Below are 15,778 nucleotides of genomic sequence, written 5' to 3' on the forward strand. Positions count from 1 at the left end.
CTGCAGCCACAAGCTTACAATAAATTAAGAGTAACGAGAACCAAGCGCTCAGTTCGCCGCAGCAGCCGAAGCGCGCTTTGATGCGGGCCGCGCTGCTCCTTTGATTAACGTTACACCTGCTTTCCTCCTCTCCTTGCTGAAGCCCTCACGCAGTTATCTCATTAGCGGGGCACTTCAAACACAACAATTAACACCGCGCCGAGCGAAACCATTATGCAAATTCCGCACCTGCCCATAACTAATATTAAGGTCCAATGAAGGCTCGTTAGAATAACTCAGCTCACTGAGACGCGCCGGCTTTGCCGGCGCAGTCCCCGGAGCCGCCACCCGGAGCCCTCACGGCGGCCGCGCGCCACCGCCTCGGGGGCGGGGCCGCGCCGGAGAGGGCGGGCCGGGCCTGGGCCTGCTCTCGCTCCCCAGCGCGGGCGCTGCCGGGCGGGCGGCGGGGCGGTGAGTGAGTGCCGGCGGCGGGGCAGTGAGTGAGTGCCGGCGGCGGGGCAGTGAGTGAGTGCTGGCGGGGGCCCCGGCGGGCTGCAGGCCGCGAGCGGCTGCCGGGGCTCTTTGGTACCGTGGCCCGCGCGGTGCCTCCCCCGGCCGCGGGCGCTGCTTTCACTGTGGAGCGGCGGCGGGAACCGCGGCCGCATGGCCCTCGGCGCGCTGGGGGCGGCGGCTGTCGGGTTCTGCCGCCGGGGTTTAGGGGGGAGGCACAGCGGAGGGGCTCGCCGGGGCCACGGGGGTGACGGGGGAAGGCCGCGGTCCCGGGGTGTTCCCGCGGGGGCTGCCGGAAAGCGCCTCCCCGGCTGGGCCCGGGCTCCTCAATCCGCTCCGCAGGGCGCGCTGGGTCGCTCAGCCATGGGGCAATATCTGTGTCGTGCAAATCGCACCTCTGATTTTTAGAATGCTTTCCTCTATCTTAGCCTGTTTTCCATGTGCGGGTTTTCACGTTTGCAGCTTCCCATTTGATGGTTGCCCCTATTGCACGTGTTTCTTTGTTTCCCGGGCACAGAAACAAGCCTTGTACGCTGTGAAATTTCCCGGAGCTTCTGCCAAATACCGAAGCACAGTTCTTTAGTAATAAACAAGTGGGAGCTAGGAAGGTAGACAGACTTGACCATAACAAAAACGTTCAATTTTTGCTTGGTCTTTTTCCATTCCTAGGAACATGCTTCAGGAGGGCGCACACGGTAAATGGACAGTGTCTAGCAGTGATGAAAGTGCCGAGGAAAATTCGGACAGTGAAAAACCATGTACATCTTCACTATCGGATGCTGCGTGTGGTAGAACGAGTGAACCACAATATCCATGCTCTGAAGCTAGGAAAGCTGCTCACAAGAGAAAAGCTTCCCCCGTGAAGTTCACTGATACAAGTCTTTCTGCAGAAGCACCTCCAGCAGTAAAACAGAGACCAAGCCAAGAAGGTTCAGGTTGGTGTCTTTCTAGTAGTGATGAAGAGCCTGAAGATCTGCAAAAGCATGTCCACAAAGAAACAGTGAAAGAAGAAAAACACGATGCGTCCAAAGAGCATCCTCTGAATCTTTGCAAAGATGACAAACTCTCAGAGAATCTGAAAGAAGAGGAGTATAATGTAACATCCAGTGAAGCCCAAGATATCTGGGATTTGGTAACTGGAGGCAATCCTTTCAGGTTTTTTCTCACTAAAGTCAGTGGAATTGAACGGAACTATAATTCTGGAGCCCTCCACATAAAAGGTGAACAAGTGGCTTCTACTTCTAGAGGGCTTTTGGGAGAAACAAGGGAATGCTTATTTTTAGTTTGTGGGTATTTTTAAATGCAGCTATTTCTTGGTGTTGCTGCGGTTTAATATTCTAAATGTGCAGGTTTGTAGAAATTGATTCTGTTATCTGGACCTTTCTCTTTTAGAAGTATAGTGTATAAAACACTATCTGCTGATACTTTGTTGCAACTTAGGCTGCAGAAGTCTAATGTGTATTTAGCCGAGGCGAGTCATGCTGCTTCTCATTGCTGCTTTCCCTGTGAGCTAGTCTGGGGAAAACCACCTGTGGCACTTAAAGGGGTGCTTTACTTGGGTGCATAACTCTCTGAGTAGTTGTTTGCACTTGCCTTTGTGCTGCTGAGTGGTTTTGACCTAGTAATTCACTATTACTAGATTAAGTACTTCTGAAATTCTGTGTCTGGGGTTCATGGATCTGTTTAAATTTAGCTGGGAGAGAGCTGTCCATCAGTCAAGATGGAGTGGAGTCTTTGGAGTACAATACTGATGCCTCAGGAATGTTCTGTTAGTTGTCCTTTGATGTAAGGGGAGGAAGAGCTTTCTGCACCTGTAAACATCCCTGTAGTGAGAAATAAAATCTTACACATCACAAGACGGAATCAGAAACAAGAATTAATAAGAGAATTGTGTACAGTTTCCTGTGTTACTGTGATTGAACTATGGATAGACATATCCCACAATCAGTCTGCAGCAGATAAATAAGCCTTAAATAAGCAGATTAATAAGCATTGATAAGCCCTTATTGCTGCTACTCTGCCACAGTTCTTCAAGCTCACTCGATAGGGGAGAGAGCAATTTGATGTCCCTTTCTCAATATGATGTTGGACTTTTTCCTAATCAGCTTTTAAAACTTGTTTTCTGCTTTGAGAGGATTATTAATTTTTGTAAGCATATGATCCTGAATGATTCACAGGAGAGTCAATGACTTGGAATACTTGAAACAGTAAACCTGAGAATGCCTCTGTTACACCAGATCTATGAACCACAGGCCCTTGTGCTGTGGTAGTTATCAAGCTGTTCAAGATGCTATATGTTTACTTGAAGTCTTTTTTTATTTATTTATGCTTTAATATTTTTAATAGATATTTTGTCTCCTCTTTTTGGAACTCTCATATCTTCTGCCCAGGTGAGTTTCCTGTTTGTCAAACTGATTTCTCTTGCTTGTTTCACTACATTAATCTTAAACTTGATAATCTGTGCTTGTGCCATGTGGCTGATATTAAATGTTTTCAACTGTTGAACAATTTATTGAAATATAAACACAATCCTATGTTCTGCTGTAGAATTCAGGCAATTATAAGACTATTTTCTCCTGTTTTTGAGGAAAGTGCAAATGAGAAGTGTGAATTTATGTTCATATAAATGAGGTTTGTTGAATGAAAGAAAGAATGCATTGCAATCTAGGAATAATATCTTTGTTATTGCCTAGAAGTTTTGCTATCATTCATGATATAAACACCTGACAAAGAGATGATCCTTGAACCTAAGCTTTTACATTATGTGCATGTGATTGTTTTTTTTCCCTGGATGGTAAATTTTATGAGTACTAATGCACACTTTTGAGAAACTTAAATTCATTCTTGAATTGTTAAAGAGGAAAGAAAGAAAGGATATAAAAGTCAAAAATACACCTGTTTTTAGAATATGTTATATATGAGGTAAGTAGTAATGTGTGATGAACATAAAAAGTGCTTTTGCTGTAGTTCCTTGGTATAGCTGTTTTTCTCTTTTTAATGAGTCTATTTTCTTTTTCTTACTTACAAGTTTAACTACTGTATAGATGTGGGATGGCTTGTAAGACAGTACCCGCAGGAATTCAGGTATGTTTATTTTACAAAGGTGAAAATGATGACATTTCCAGATTATTTCTGTTCATACAAGGTCCTGTTATAAGTGAATGATAAACACTTCTTTGCAGTGCAGATGATTGTTACCAACTTGATATACATAGACTTAGTTTTCTTTCTTCTCTCATTCCACAGCTGTAGTTAGTTCTCTGATTTCTTGACTCTTTTCTAGACTGGGAAATAGTCAGAGTTCAGGATAGCTGGTTTCTGATTGTTATTAGTTAACACTGAGGAGGTTCCACTGTGGGCCTCAATGAGATGGCAGTAGATGACCTGTAAGGATGGAACAAGAAGCTTTTTGCCGTACAGTTCACTGAGTCAAAGAGCCAGACAGAGCAAGAGAAAGGAGAGAACGTAGGAGGGGCACAAGAAAACTGTGTGGAAAGGATCAGGATGATTTCATGGATATGATATAGTAAGGTGATGAGTATTGTCATAAAAGCAGTTCTTGTTTGCTTGAAATTCCTTTCTGAAAATTGTGAACTCCTGCAGATGGAGTGAGCATATAATGTGCCTCTATTTTTTTTTTGTTTTGTTTTGCTGGAAGTGCAGTAGAACCAGAATTCATAGAATCACAGAGTGGGTAAGGTTGGAAGGGACCACATTGGGTTCAGCAGCACACCACTCCTTGTGGGATCCTCCACTATGCGTGTCAGAAAGCTGTCATCAGTGCTTTCAAGGAGCTTCCTGTACTGTTTGTGCTTTGCTGTGTTGCTTCTCCAGCACATGTCAGGGTAGTTAGTCCCCCACAAGAGCTTGGGTCTGAGGCTGCTTGTACTGCTGCTGTAGAAGGCCTCATCCTCTTAGCCCTGCTGATCAGATGGCAGCAGCAAATGCCAACAACAGTGTCACTCTTACTCATCCACTTTTTTATCCTAACCCCTAACATCTTGATTGATATGTTCCAAGTGTTGCCTCATGTAGAGGGCAACCCCACTACTGCACCCTTCTGTTTTTCTTAAACAGCATGTAGCCCTTCATGACAGTATTCCAGTTGTGTGTGCTATCCCACCATGTCTCTGTAATGGCAATGAGATCAAAGCCCTGTGACTGCACACAGCTCTCCAGTTCCTTTTGTTTGTTCCCTGTACTATGGTATGCAGGTGCTTTATGGAAGTATCTCAGTGTGCCAGTATCCCAGTGGGGGTGTAAAGGGATGCCCCGTAGTCCTGTCTTGTAGTTATGTATTTGGCTGCTTCTACTCTGTGCAGTTATCTCCATCCTGTCCATCATTCCCTGTAGCTGGCAGGAGAGAACACAACTTGTCCTCCAGTTGTCCCAAGGCCTTGAGGTCCCTCTCACTTGTCAGCAGTCTTGTTGGGACTTTGTTGGTAGTCACTTGAAAAACCCATAATAATCAGTGGGCTGAGTTTTCTTAGTGGTCCAGTCTCTTACCTGGACCCCAGGAGGCAACACACCTCCCTATGGATTAGATCTGGTTGGCAGGACCAGAAATTTGCTTTTAGGAAGAGAACACCATAATTACTGCCAGAATAGACCTTCTCCCTTTCCCTATCAATCTGCCACCTTCTCTGTAAGATAATAATTTCTAAATTGTCTTAGGTTCACATTGTATATATTGGTGCTTTTGAGAGCTTATATTTCTCTGTTCAAGCTCTAGGGAAAGAGTTTCTTTCATGATCTTGTATTAAGAGTTTTTATTTTGGTGCCTGCTTTACTCCACACTACCTGTTTCCCTTTTTTTTTTCCTGTTAAAATGTTCCGGTGTCTATTCTTTAGAGGTTCTATTGTAGTTACTGCTATTTTGAGTTAGTTAATAAGGCATATTGATTTCAGTGCCATCTTTCTGCTGGACTGTCAGATTTAGGGGCCAGATATAGCTACATGAAGGAATGGTTTAGGCTAATTGCTGATTCACTTGATGTTTTAATGGTAATCCCCTTTTGTTTAAGGAAGAAGCCATTGCTGATAGTTCATGGTGAGAAGAGAGAATCCAAAGCTGAACTAATTGCACAAGCACGGCCTTATGAGAATATTAGCTTTTGTCAGGTAATTAACATTTGTATCATCCTTTGGTTGAAGTTAAGCCATATCTTACACTCAGAGTCTTGTTACTGATGAAAAGACACCTTATGTGTGAAGGTTTTTGTTACACTTTGAGGAATATCCAGGATACCAGGGCCATAGGAACATGGTAACAGTGATCTTGGTCAGATGTGATTACGGTAGGCTTCACTCACAAAAGTTTGTACAGAATAGCTGCCCACAGAAATGCCACAGGGCTCACAGAAGAGCTACTCACCTTCTCCACTAACATGTTACACTCAAGTTCTTACAGTGGCTGAAAAGGAAGCATTATTTTTATGTAAAGCACTGAACTTAGTCCTAGTGTCACTATAATCTTAAATCTCATCAGAGAGTTATTATTTCCCAAATATGTTTTACACAAGAATGCTGATATGAATAATCTCCATAATATTGTTAAAATTGTTGTAAGCATGCTTCCTGGCACATGCCATTTTACCTCTGATGTTCTGTTCATTGTTTTGCTGTCCCTAAGTGGTGAATCCATTGCCTTCATCCTGGGGAAGGATGTGGCTATGGCAATTTGCCAGTGTTTCAGGATTTTGCCAGGTGAAATATATTAATGATCATGGGGACACTGTGCTCTTTGTTAGGAGGAGAATGATCCTGGAATTTTGTTCTCTTTGAAACAGTCTGGTAATCCTGAGTTTCCTGTTGAATGTGGACCCAGTACTGCAGGTGTGTCCTCACTGGTGTTCAACAGTGGGGAAGCATCCCCTCCCTTGACGTGCTGGCAGCACTCCTTCCAATGCAGGCCAGGACCCTGTAGTCATCTTTCATGCAGGGGCACATTGCTGGCTTCTGTTTCATGTCCAGCAGGAACCTTGAGTTATTTTCTGCTGACTATTTCTGAAAATGCTGCTAGTAAAAGAGGCACAAATTCTGGAACAGTTCCAGCATTATCATTTAAATTTAGCTTGTGAAAAGTGCATTAGAATTATGGAGAAGGAAGATAATGTATTTTGTGATCTGTCCACTAGAGAGCAGTGAAATTAAACAAAATTAGAAGCAATGCACAATAGCAATTTTTAATGATCAACTTTTAATTTTGTAGGCTAAACTGGATATTGCATTTGGAACTCACCATACGTAAGTAACACCATGAAGCAGAAAGGTTGCAGTAAAACTGGAGTTCATAGAAATTGTTGAGTCTTAAAGCTTCCATAAACATCTTCTATTTAGAGATGACAGGATTGTTCTAGTTTAATAAGACAAATTAGCCATTTGAGTACATATGAGATGTGGAGGTTAAACAGTTGAAGTTGAACTGGTCTAAGACAGGGGTGGACTGCAGGTCCTGGCTCTTAATCATGCCTTAATACCAAAACTGTAATGCAAACTTGTTCAGTCATAGCCAGGATGGACACAACACTGATTTACTATGTTTTTCAGTTCATGTGGAGGATCTGAAAATAACTAGCAAATCTGGGGATCTTCTCAAGAAAAAAGCTTGAATTGGATATAATAGAAGTGTCTTAAGGTGAATTTTATAGATGGAAATCGACAGAAAAGATCAGATCTTATGTTTTAGCAAAGATCATTTGAGTTCAGTTTGGGTTTCAGATCTCATCCTTTAGGATCACATGGATATGCTGCTTTTACACAGCTAATGAAAACTTGGATATGAAAATCTGAGCAATTTTTTACAAAAGATACAGATGTGTATGTTTATCTCAGTCACTAGTTTTAAAATTCTGTTGTGCTGTAGCTTAAGAGTTATGATAAATAAGTAGCTTTTTGCCGTCACAATGTTTAGCTGTATACATACCCACATTTAAGGTAGAAGTAAGTTAAAGAGGAAGTAACTAGGTTTTTTTAATAAATTCAGTTATCAGTAAAGGCCTTTGTGTTCCTTAGTTCTTTTTTTGACTGTCTGCAAAAAGATAAGTGTCTAAAGAGGTGTGCAAATATAGGAAGTGTTCTGCAAATATTCACTTTGTTGTGGGTAATTAGTTGCACGAAATGTTAAACTGTACTCTGGAATAAAATATATGGGGATAGTCTAATGACTGCCATGTGAGTTTGCAATGCATGGATTGAAGTCTTAAGTGCTTGCATGATGCAGAGCATATTTTTGAAAATAATTACCTTGGAACCTTTTAATGAATTGCTAATTTATCTCCTACTCTCAGTGTACTTGAAATAAATGAAGAGTTATATATCTTTTTTTTAAAGGAAAATGATGTTGTTGCTGTATGAAGAAGGTCTTCGAGTTGTGATACATACATCCAATCTTATTGCTGATGATTGGCACCAAAAAACTCAGGGGTAAGCAACAATCCCTAGTAGGTGAATGCTTAATACTTTCCATAGGGGTTTGCTTCTGCTGGAGATGGGATATTAGGTGATCTAGTGTTGCAAGCCTTACACTCTTAAGATAGAGCTATTCTAAAACAAAAATTTTAAAAATTTGACTTAGAGAACTGGTAGCTGTCTGGGTCTGAACTTTTCTTGCTTCTCCTGTAAATAAAAGTGTTTTCTGAGTTGGCTGATAGCTTAAAATCAATCTGACTGATACAAAATTTTATCATGCTGTGCTGAATCTTTGAAAAAACTTTGTAGCTATAAAGTACCATTTATATAGATCTGAAGCAGCTATTTTAAAATTGTCCTAATCCTGCAAGAATAATGTGGACGTGCAAATGTTCTGCTTTTGTTGTGACTGTATCTAGAATGTAGTCTAATAAATGTTTGGCATTATTGGCTCTGTAATACAGTAGATGACCTAGTATTCACCCAGTATCCTTTCCTAGGAAGGATTTTTTTTCCTGTCTTATTTTTTGGTAGGAGTCTTTTGACTTAATGACCAGCTTAGGACATGGTTTTGTTGAGAGCACAAAAGACAGGATGCAGTGACATGTTCATGTAAGGGTCCTCAAACTTCAGTTTTTTTGGCTATTTTTATGGGAGCATTTTTGTAGTTAGATGACCACAATAAATCAGGCTATAAAATTTCTTCAAACTAATGGGAAGTTGTTTTTCAGAGGTTACTGTCACTTTGACATCTATTTTGCTGCCATTAAATATGGCAGGGTTTTGAGACTTTACTTGTCTGAGACAAGCTCTTTGAGTGGCAAAAATAGGCAGTGGTTTTTTTTGCCTTTAAATCTTATGGGTGGCTTTAGTATCATATGGCAGTTAGCTTTTCAGAAAGCTGAGAAGGCATGAAAATACCTACTGGGATACTTAACAAGTTCCCCTACTTCTCAAATATGAGAAATAGTTTTCTTTTTTAGCTTTTGCATACTGCACTGTTATGCAGGAGCACAATATGTTGGTTCTGAATTTCAAAGGGTAGTATCAACACATTGTAAAGTTGATAATGCAGAATCTTTGGTTCCCATGGCTGCAGTAATGTGTGAGTGGAAAGAAATACTAAATGTTTTCCCTGGTGGTCTCCATCCTATTTTACTCTGATGGAGGTTTTTGAGAGACAATGTATTACTGTGGGCTACTCTTCAAATATATAAACCTTTCAGATGCTTTAATTGGTGATTTTCTAGGCAGTTGCACAAACCAGAAGTTTAGCAGAACATATTGCAATGTTCTATTCCTGTAGAAAATGTTGATGAAAGAACTGATGGTTGCTAAGTCTGAGCCTGACCAGTTAGTACAGACATTTTTAGTTAGTATCACAATGAATCTGTCAAGTATTTGTTTAGGACCTTCAGATGTGTTTTACTCCCATACTAAACCCATGTGTTATTAATGCATAGTGTGCTTGTTTGTATGGCTGATTTTTTTCTTTTTTTTTTCTTTTCAGAATATGGTTAAGCCCTTTATATCCAAGGCTACCTAAAGGAGCATCTGGTGGTGAATCTGCAACTAATTTTAAATCTGACCTAATAAGTTACTTGGCAGCTTACAATTCTCCTGCACTCAAGGAATGGATAGATCTGATTCAAGAACATGATTTATCAGAAACAAGGTATATATAATCTTAAAGTAACTTGCACTGTGGGTTTTTTCTTTTTTTCTAGAAATTAAATATCTGTGTTAGGATCTGTTAGACCTCGTGTTTATTTTGTAAGGTAACAAAAATCTTGTTTCAGGCTGGAGTGTTCATACATGTCTCTATGTGGTCTTAAAAAATTTCTCTTATGTAGATTATGTCAAGTAGACCAACTTCTAGTTTTATAAGCATGCATTTTAAAAGAAGAAAAAAACGTACACCAGCAGCAACTTTACAGAAGGTAGCTATGAAGTAATAAGGACTTGGTTTCATTTGAGCCAGTCTGGCTCAAGTATTTACTCTAGTAATATTACCAGTGGAAAAAACTGTGTTGTATAAAGTTTGTCATGTAAGAGAGATCATGTAAGCAAAGGTTACTGGAATGAGGCAGAGTTTAATCAACATACATATCTGTAGAATTTTGTCTATAACAGGCATGGATTGGTTTTGGTGGGCAGTATTGTGTCTAACTAGTCTTGGAATAGTCTTCTCTAATATCACATTGCTGATATTACTTTAAAAAAATTCAGGATGCTTAATTTACTTCTGATAAGTAGTTGCACGTAAATATGAGCATTTACTTCAGAAAGTGTAAATCTCCCTAGCAACTTAATTGCTGTTTTATAATCTGAACAAAAATTGTTGAAAAGAAAAGCTGAAAATGGTCACATACTGCGGTGGTAGTGAAGACTGAAACCTTGTCTAGTTTATACATTAAAAAGTGCTTTTATTTTTACATAGTGTCTTAAAAGATTGGAGGGAGTAAAAAAAAAAGTGTACTTTAAATCAGGTGAGCTAACAGCTGCTCTGATTGCATTGATAATCAGCATGAGTTTAAACAGATGAGTTGAGCCCTAGCTGATAGGAATTTATGCATGTGATAGGAAAGTCACTTGTTAGGATAAGGATTGCCATTTGATGTGCTGTTGGGGGCATTCAGTCATGAATAAAGTTAGCCTTGAGATGTATACAGTAGGGAACAGCAGCTTAAAGCTGCTTGTTGTGACTTTAGGCAGGTCTCTTCCCTCTTTTCAGGTTAAAGTCAAATAGGTTTCTAAACCCATTATTAGGAGGTGTTGAAAAAGCTGTACTTTGCATCTGAACTGTTAGGTGCCCAAATGAAAACTCATACCTGAATCTGCTGATTGGATGTAGCAGTAGATTGGCTTTACTCAAAAGTATGTGCCCAGTTTGGGACAAATGAGCTGTTTGTGTGTACTGCCAGCGTTATCTGTCTTCTGCATTTTTGCACACTGAAAAAGATCTAGTTCTTGTCTCTGCTGTAGAACAGCCTGGTGATGCATGACAGCCATGCAGGAGGCTGATAATAAATTCTACAGTTGAAATTCCACTTTTCTTTGTATTATAAATCCCATGAGAGACATTAAATATTTATGGTTGCGCTTGAGTGTTCAATCTTGCTGGTAAGTTTTACCTAAATATCTTGCTACTTTGAAAACAAAGCACTTGAGATCTACAAAAACCTGTTGTTTTTTTTTCTATTTTTAGAGTGTTTCTGCTTGGTTCTACCCCTGGACGATATCAAGGCAGTGATAAAGAAAAGTGGGGCCATCTTAGGCTCAGAAAGGTACCAAAACTGTAACTTTCATTGTTGATATTCTTTAAAATGTAAATAGAATTTTGAACAGAATTCTTCAGTTCCTTCTGGTTTTTCCAGCTATCATCAGTCTTTTAATACATTGTTACAGTTAAAGTTAGCAATAACATGTGTAGGCTTGCAACTTAGAACTTAACTTAATCTGTCTACTGATGAAAAATACAATAAAAAATGTTTTTATGAGTACATTAGCAATAAAAAGAGACTAACGAGAATCTCCATCATGTTTTGGATGCAGGGAGACATAGTGACAAAGGAGGAGGCAAAGGCTGAGGTGCTTGATGCCTTCTTTGCCTCTGTCTTTAACAGCAGGACCTGTTCTCCATGTGTTCAGCTCCCCAAGCTGGAAGACAGGGACAGAGAGTTGAATGAGACCCCCATAACCCAAGGGGAACTGGTCAATGATCTGCTGCAACACTGAAATGGACACAAGTCCATAGGACCAAATGGAATCCACTGAGGGAGCTGGGAAAAGTGCTCATTGAGCTGCTTTCAATCATTTGTCAGCTGTTCTGGCTAACTGGGGAGATCCCAGTTAGTGACTGGATACCCAGGTCATTAGGCCCAATCAGCAGGACTATGAAGGCAGATCCTGCTTGGCTAACCTGATCTCCTTCTGTGACAGCCTGGTGGGTCAGGGAAAGATTGAGAATATTGTCTACCTGACCATTAGTGAAACCTTCAAACAGAATTCTCCTGGGGAAACTGTCTGCTCCTGTTCTGGATGGGTGCACTCATTGCTGGGTTGAAAATTGGCTGGATGGCAGATCTCAGAGTGGTGAATGGAGTTACATCCAGCTGGCAGATAGTAACAAGTGGTGTCCCCCAGGGCTCCTTATTGAGCCCACTAAGTTGGAGGGGAGTGTTGATCTGCTTGGAGGGTGGGAAGCTTCTCCAGAGGGATCTGGACAGGCTGGATTGATGAGTGGAGACCAACTGTGTGAGGCTCAACAAGACCATGTGCCTGCCAGGTGCTGTATTTGAGTCACAGCGACCCCAAGCATCCCTACAGGCTGGGGGCAGAGTTGCTGGAAAGCTGCCTAGTGGAAAAGGATCTGGGGGTGCTAGTAGACAACAGATGGACATGAGCCAGTGTGTGGCCAAGAAGGCTAGTGGCATCCTGGCCAGTGTCAGCAATGGTGTGGCCAGCAGGACCAGGGTAGGGATCATCCCCCTGTACTGAGCACTGGTGAGGCCACACCTCAAGTGCTGTGTTTTGGGCCTCTTATGACAAGAACAACACTGAGGTGCTGGAGTATGTCCAGAGAAGGGCAGCAGAGCTGATGAAGGATCTGGACCATGGTGCTGGTGAGAAGTAGCTCAGGGAGTTGGAGGTGTTCAGCCTAGAGCCCTTTTTGGGCTCAGGAAGACCTTACTGCTCTTTACAGCTACTTGAAAGGAGGTTGTAGCTGAGTGGGGTTGGTTTCTTCTCCCCAGTAACAAGTGATAGGACAAGAGGAAATGGATTCAAGTTGTACTGGGGGAGATAAAGTTTGGATATTAAGAAAAATTCCTTCCAAGTCTGTCAAGTATTGGAACAGGCTGCCCAGGGAAGTGTTGGAGTCACCATTCTTGAAGATATTTAACAGATGTGTAGATGTGGGATTTAGGGATATGGTTAGGGGTGAATGTGGCAGTATTATATTAATAGTTGAACTCTCTTGCCTTTAGAGAGGTCTTATGTTTATTTAGGTAAGCTGTAATAGTAAGTCTTCAAGACTGCCTATATCAAGTTTGCAGGGATCCCTCTTGTTTGGTTTGGACCCTTCTTGTTTTTGGTGGCTTTTTTTGTTGTTTTTCAGAATTTGATGAGATATTTCATGTAATCTATTAAATGCTTCTCATAATTGAAGAATTTTTAACCTGCACCTCCTGCTGAAATGGCATTATTTCAAATACTGTTGTGAATTTTATATGAAAATCTAATGCTGTCTGTGGCAAACTTCTGTGACATACAGAATATTTATGTATCACATTGCTTTTCAACATGAGGTTACTCTTGTGGACATCCCTTTGCTCATTAAGAGCTTGTCCTTTCTGGTACACCTTGTCTGATGTTTTTTGCCTATTTAGACATAGAATGAAGAAAAAATAAAACAGAAAAAGCTTGTAAGGGAAAAAGATGATCTTGTGGTAGATGTTTCTGTGATTTAAAAAGGTTTTTTAGTGACAATGGAGATAGACCTGATGATACTAACATTGATGACTGAAGCCATTAGATTGTGTGTTTTCTCTAGAGTGGTGTAAAGGTGGCAACTACATACAATTTAATATCTGTCTATATAAATCTGGTTTTAATGTGAATTTAAATTCCATTCACAGCTGAAGAACTCCTCTGAAAGGATCATTTCAGTTTTCTCTTCAATTGTTCTTTTTTCCCCTCTTATTGTAGACTTCTATTGTAGCTGGGTGTCATGGCTTTAGGATACAAGAGGAATTTTATGGCCAACAACCACCAAATATGAAAAATATTTAGTTGTTTTATTTGTTGGAACTTCTGAAGTTAATGTTTCATGTTTTTAGAAAGAGCTGCTAACATTCTTTTCACCCATTATTTAATGGGTGGCTTTGGTGCTTTTGGATAAAACTTGTGATATTTAATCTTCTCTTGAAGAGTTTATTTGGAAAGCCTGATGATTTTTTTTATTGCAAAGTTAAGTATGTAGTATGAATGTTAATCTCCTTCATTATCAGAAGTAAATTACAGAGGATTTATTAAATCAAAAGTGATATCGAACTGATGAAGGTATTTGGTGTGTGTTGAGGCCTAACAGTGTTTTAATTCCCCCCACCAGCTTCTGAAGGAGCATGCTGTGTCAATACCAGCACAGGAGTCCTGGCCTCTTGTTGGGCAGTTCTCAAGCATTGGTTCAATGGGAGCTGATGGGTCCAAGTGGCTGTGCTCAGAGTTCCAGGAGAGCCTGGTGGCTGCAGGCAGCAGTGTGACAACTTTCCGTAAATGTGATGTCCCAATTCATTTGGTATGTCTTTGAGATGCTGGTGACCTTTATTTAACACTTAATTGTTTGTTTTGGAAATCTTAGTCATTGTTTTGCTTTTAACTTTTGGAAGACAGTAATGGAGTTTTGATCATGAAATTATATATGCCACTTAAAGCCATTTAGTTGTATGTGGTTTGCTACAAAAATGTACCATAATTTCCATCTGCATGACACTAGATTTATATCATCTCATTAAAATTATCTTCTCATTCTATGGCTTGTCTTCCACTGGGTTTTGTAGATGCAGCTGTTTTTCCTGCTGAGATGTAGCTGAATCCTTAGTCATTAATACCTTTGTTTATTAGCGGAATTAAGGGGAGAAGTAGAAAAGTTGGTGGCAGGAGTTTGTTAAATCAGGGAAAAATGATGCACATGCATCATTTTTACCATGTGCTAATTGCCCCTGCATACTTACATCCCACATTTGAGTTGTGAGACTAAAATATCACAAAATAATGTTAAGAACTAACTTTGGCTACTGTAGAAGTGGCTGAAGCAGTATTACTTGAGACTTGCTAGCTAATTTTGGTTAACTCTGTAAGAATGGTAAAAATACTAGACTTTGTGTTATTTGCACAATTGTAGTCGTAGGCTGCAGTGTAAATTTATTACTTTGAAAAAATGAAGCTTTTAATATTTTTCTCAAGTTTTCTTTCAAGTGTTTGTTTGAAAATTAACAGCTTGTCTATTCAGAGCTGTATTAAAGTTACTTTTTGTTCTACCTCCATAAAGGTTTATCCTACTGTGAACAATGTGAGGCAAAGTCTAGAAGGCTATCCTGGTAAGCAGATGAATCCCCGTTTATTTGCTTTTTGTGATCATAATGTCCTGCAAAATCACTTCAGTGGCTTATGTTAAATGAACATGAAGTTCTCATAATGTGATAGAATAGGTGACAGTAGAATCTTACTGCTTTTGCTGGAGCCCTGACTCCTGTTGTGATTGAATAGATAAGGTTTTGTGGGCATTGGTTTGTAACATTTGTCTGTCCTAGCCATGTTCACATGTCACTGTATAGGAAAACATCAGCTCCTACCCACTGCTCTTACTCCAGCCATAATTTCATTTTGGCAGAAAATTCAGGTTTGAGTGTGTCAAGTTCTCCATCTGTTTTGAATGCAATTTCATTCTGCACATTAGATACAATAGAGGCTAAAGTGTTACTTGTCTGTTTTTTAATATTGTAATATACAACTGTTCTGTTCATTATTCCCATGTTTATTTTCATTAAGTCATATTTGTAAAAGCAGCCCCAGCCAACCTGAAACAGGAACAGGTACTATAGTATCCTGTAACTCAAAAACAAGTTTCCAAAAGGTCAAGGCAATTGGAAGAGATTCATGGGGACTGAAAGAAAAGAATTCTTTCCTGTCTGTAGCAAGGGTAAGAAGAAGGATCTGGGGACCCATAGGCCTGCCAGCCTATACTTGACCCCTAGGAAGGTAATGGAACAAGGAATCTTGGAAATACTTCCAAACATTCTTCCAAACAAATCCTTCCAATCCTGGAAAAAAGAAGGTGACTCAGAGTAGTCAGCATAGATTTTTAAAGGAGAGATTA

At 40.3% G+C, this 15,778-nt stretch overlaps 1 protein-coding gene across 2 annotated transcripts in view; it reads left to right on the plus strand.

The window, feature by feature from the left end:
* Positions 1 to 381: 381 nt before the first annotated feature.
* Positions 382 to 15,778, plus strand: part of TDP1 (tyrosyl-DNA phosphodiesterase 1) — a 38,749-nt gene continuing 23,352 nt past the window's right edge. The window contains exons 1-11 of one of the 2 annotated variants that reach the window (XM_066552438.1): positions 382 to 450; positions 1,159 to 1,709; positions 2,836 to 2,879; positions 3,518 to 3,573; positions 5,514 to 5,610; positions 6,701 to 6,735; positions 7,822 to 7,914; positions 9,410 to 9,574; positions 11,108 to 11,186; positions 14,012 to 14,197; positions 14,951 to 14,999. In XM_066552438.1, coding sequence (XP_066408535.1) covers positions 1,163 to 1,709; positions 2,836 to 2,879; positions 3,518 to 3,573; positions 5,514 to 5,610; positions 6,701 to 6,735; positions 7,822 to 7,914; positions 9,410 to 9,574; positions 11,108 to 11,186; positions 14,012 to 14,197; positions 14,951 to 14,999 — 1,351 coding nt within the window. In that variant the 5' untranslated portion in view covers positions 382 to 450; positions 1,159 to 1,162. Of the gene's footprint in view, positions 451 to 493; positions 505 to 1,158; positions 1,710 to 2,835; positions 2,880 to 3,517; positions 3,574 to 5,513; positions 5,611 to 6,700; positions 6,736 to 7,821; positions 7,915 to 9,409; positions 9,575 to 11,107; positions 11,187 to 14,011; positions 14,198 to 14,950; positions 15,000 to 15,778 lie in introns of those variants that run through there. The other variant, XM_066552439.1, reaches the window with a different exon arrangement.

This window comes from Molothrus aeneus, chromosome 6 (assembly GCF_037042795.1).
Source record: "Molothrus aeneus isolate 106 chromosome 6, BPBGC_Maene_1.0, whole genome shotgun sequence".
Taxonomy (NCBI): Eukaryota; Metazoa; Chordata; class Aves; order Passeriformes; family Icteridae; genus Molothrus; species Molothrus aeneus.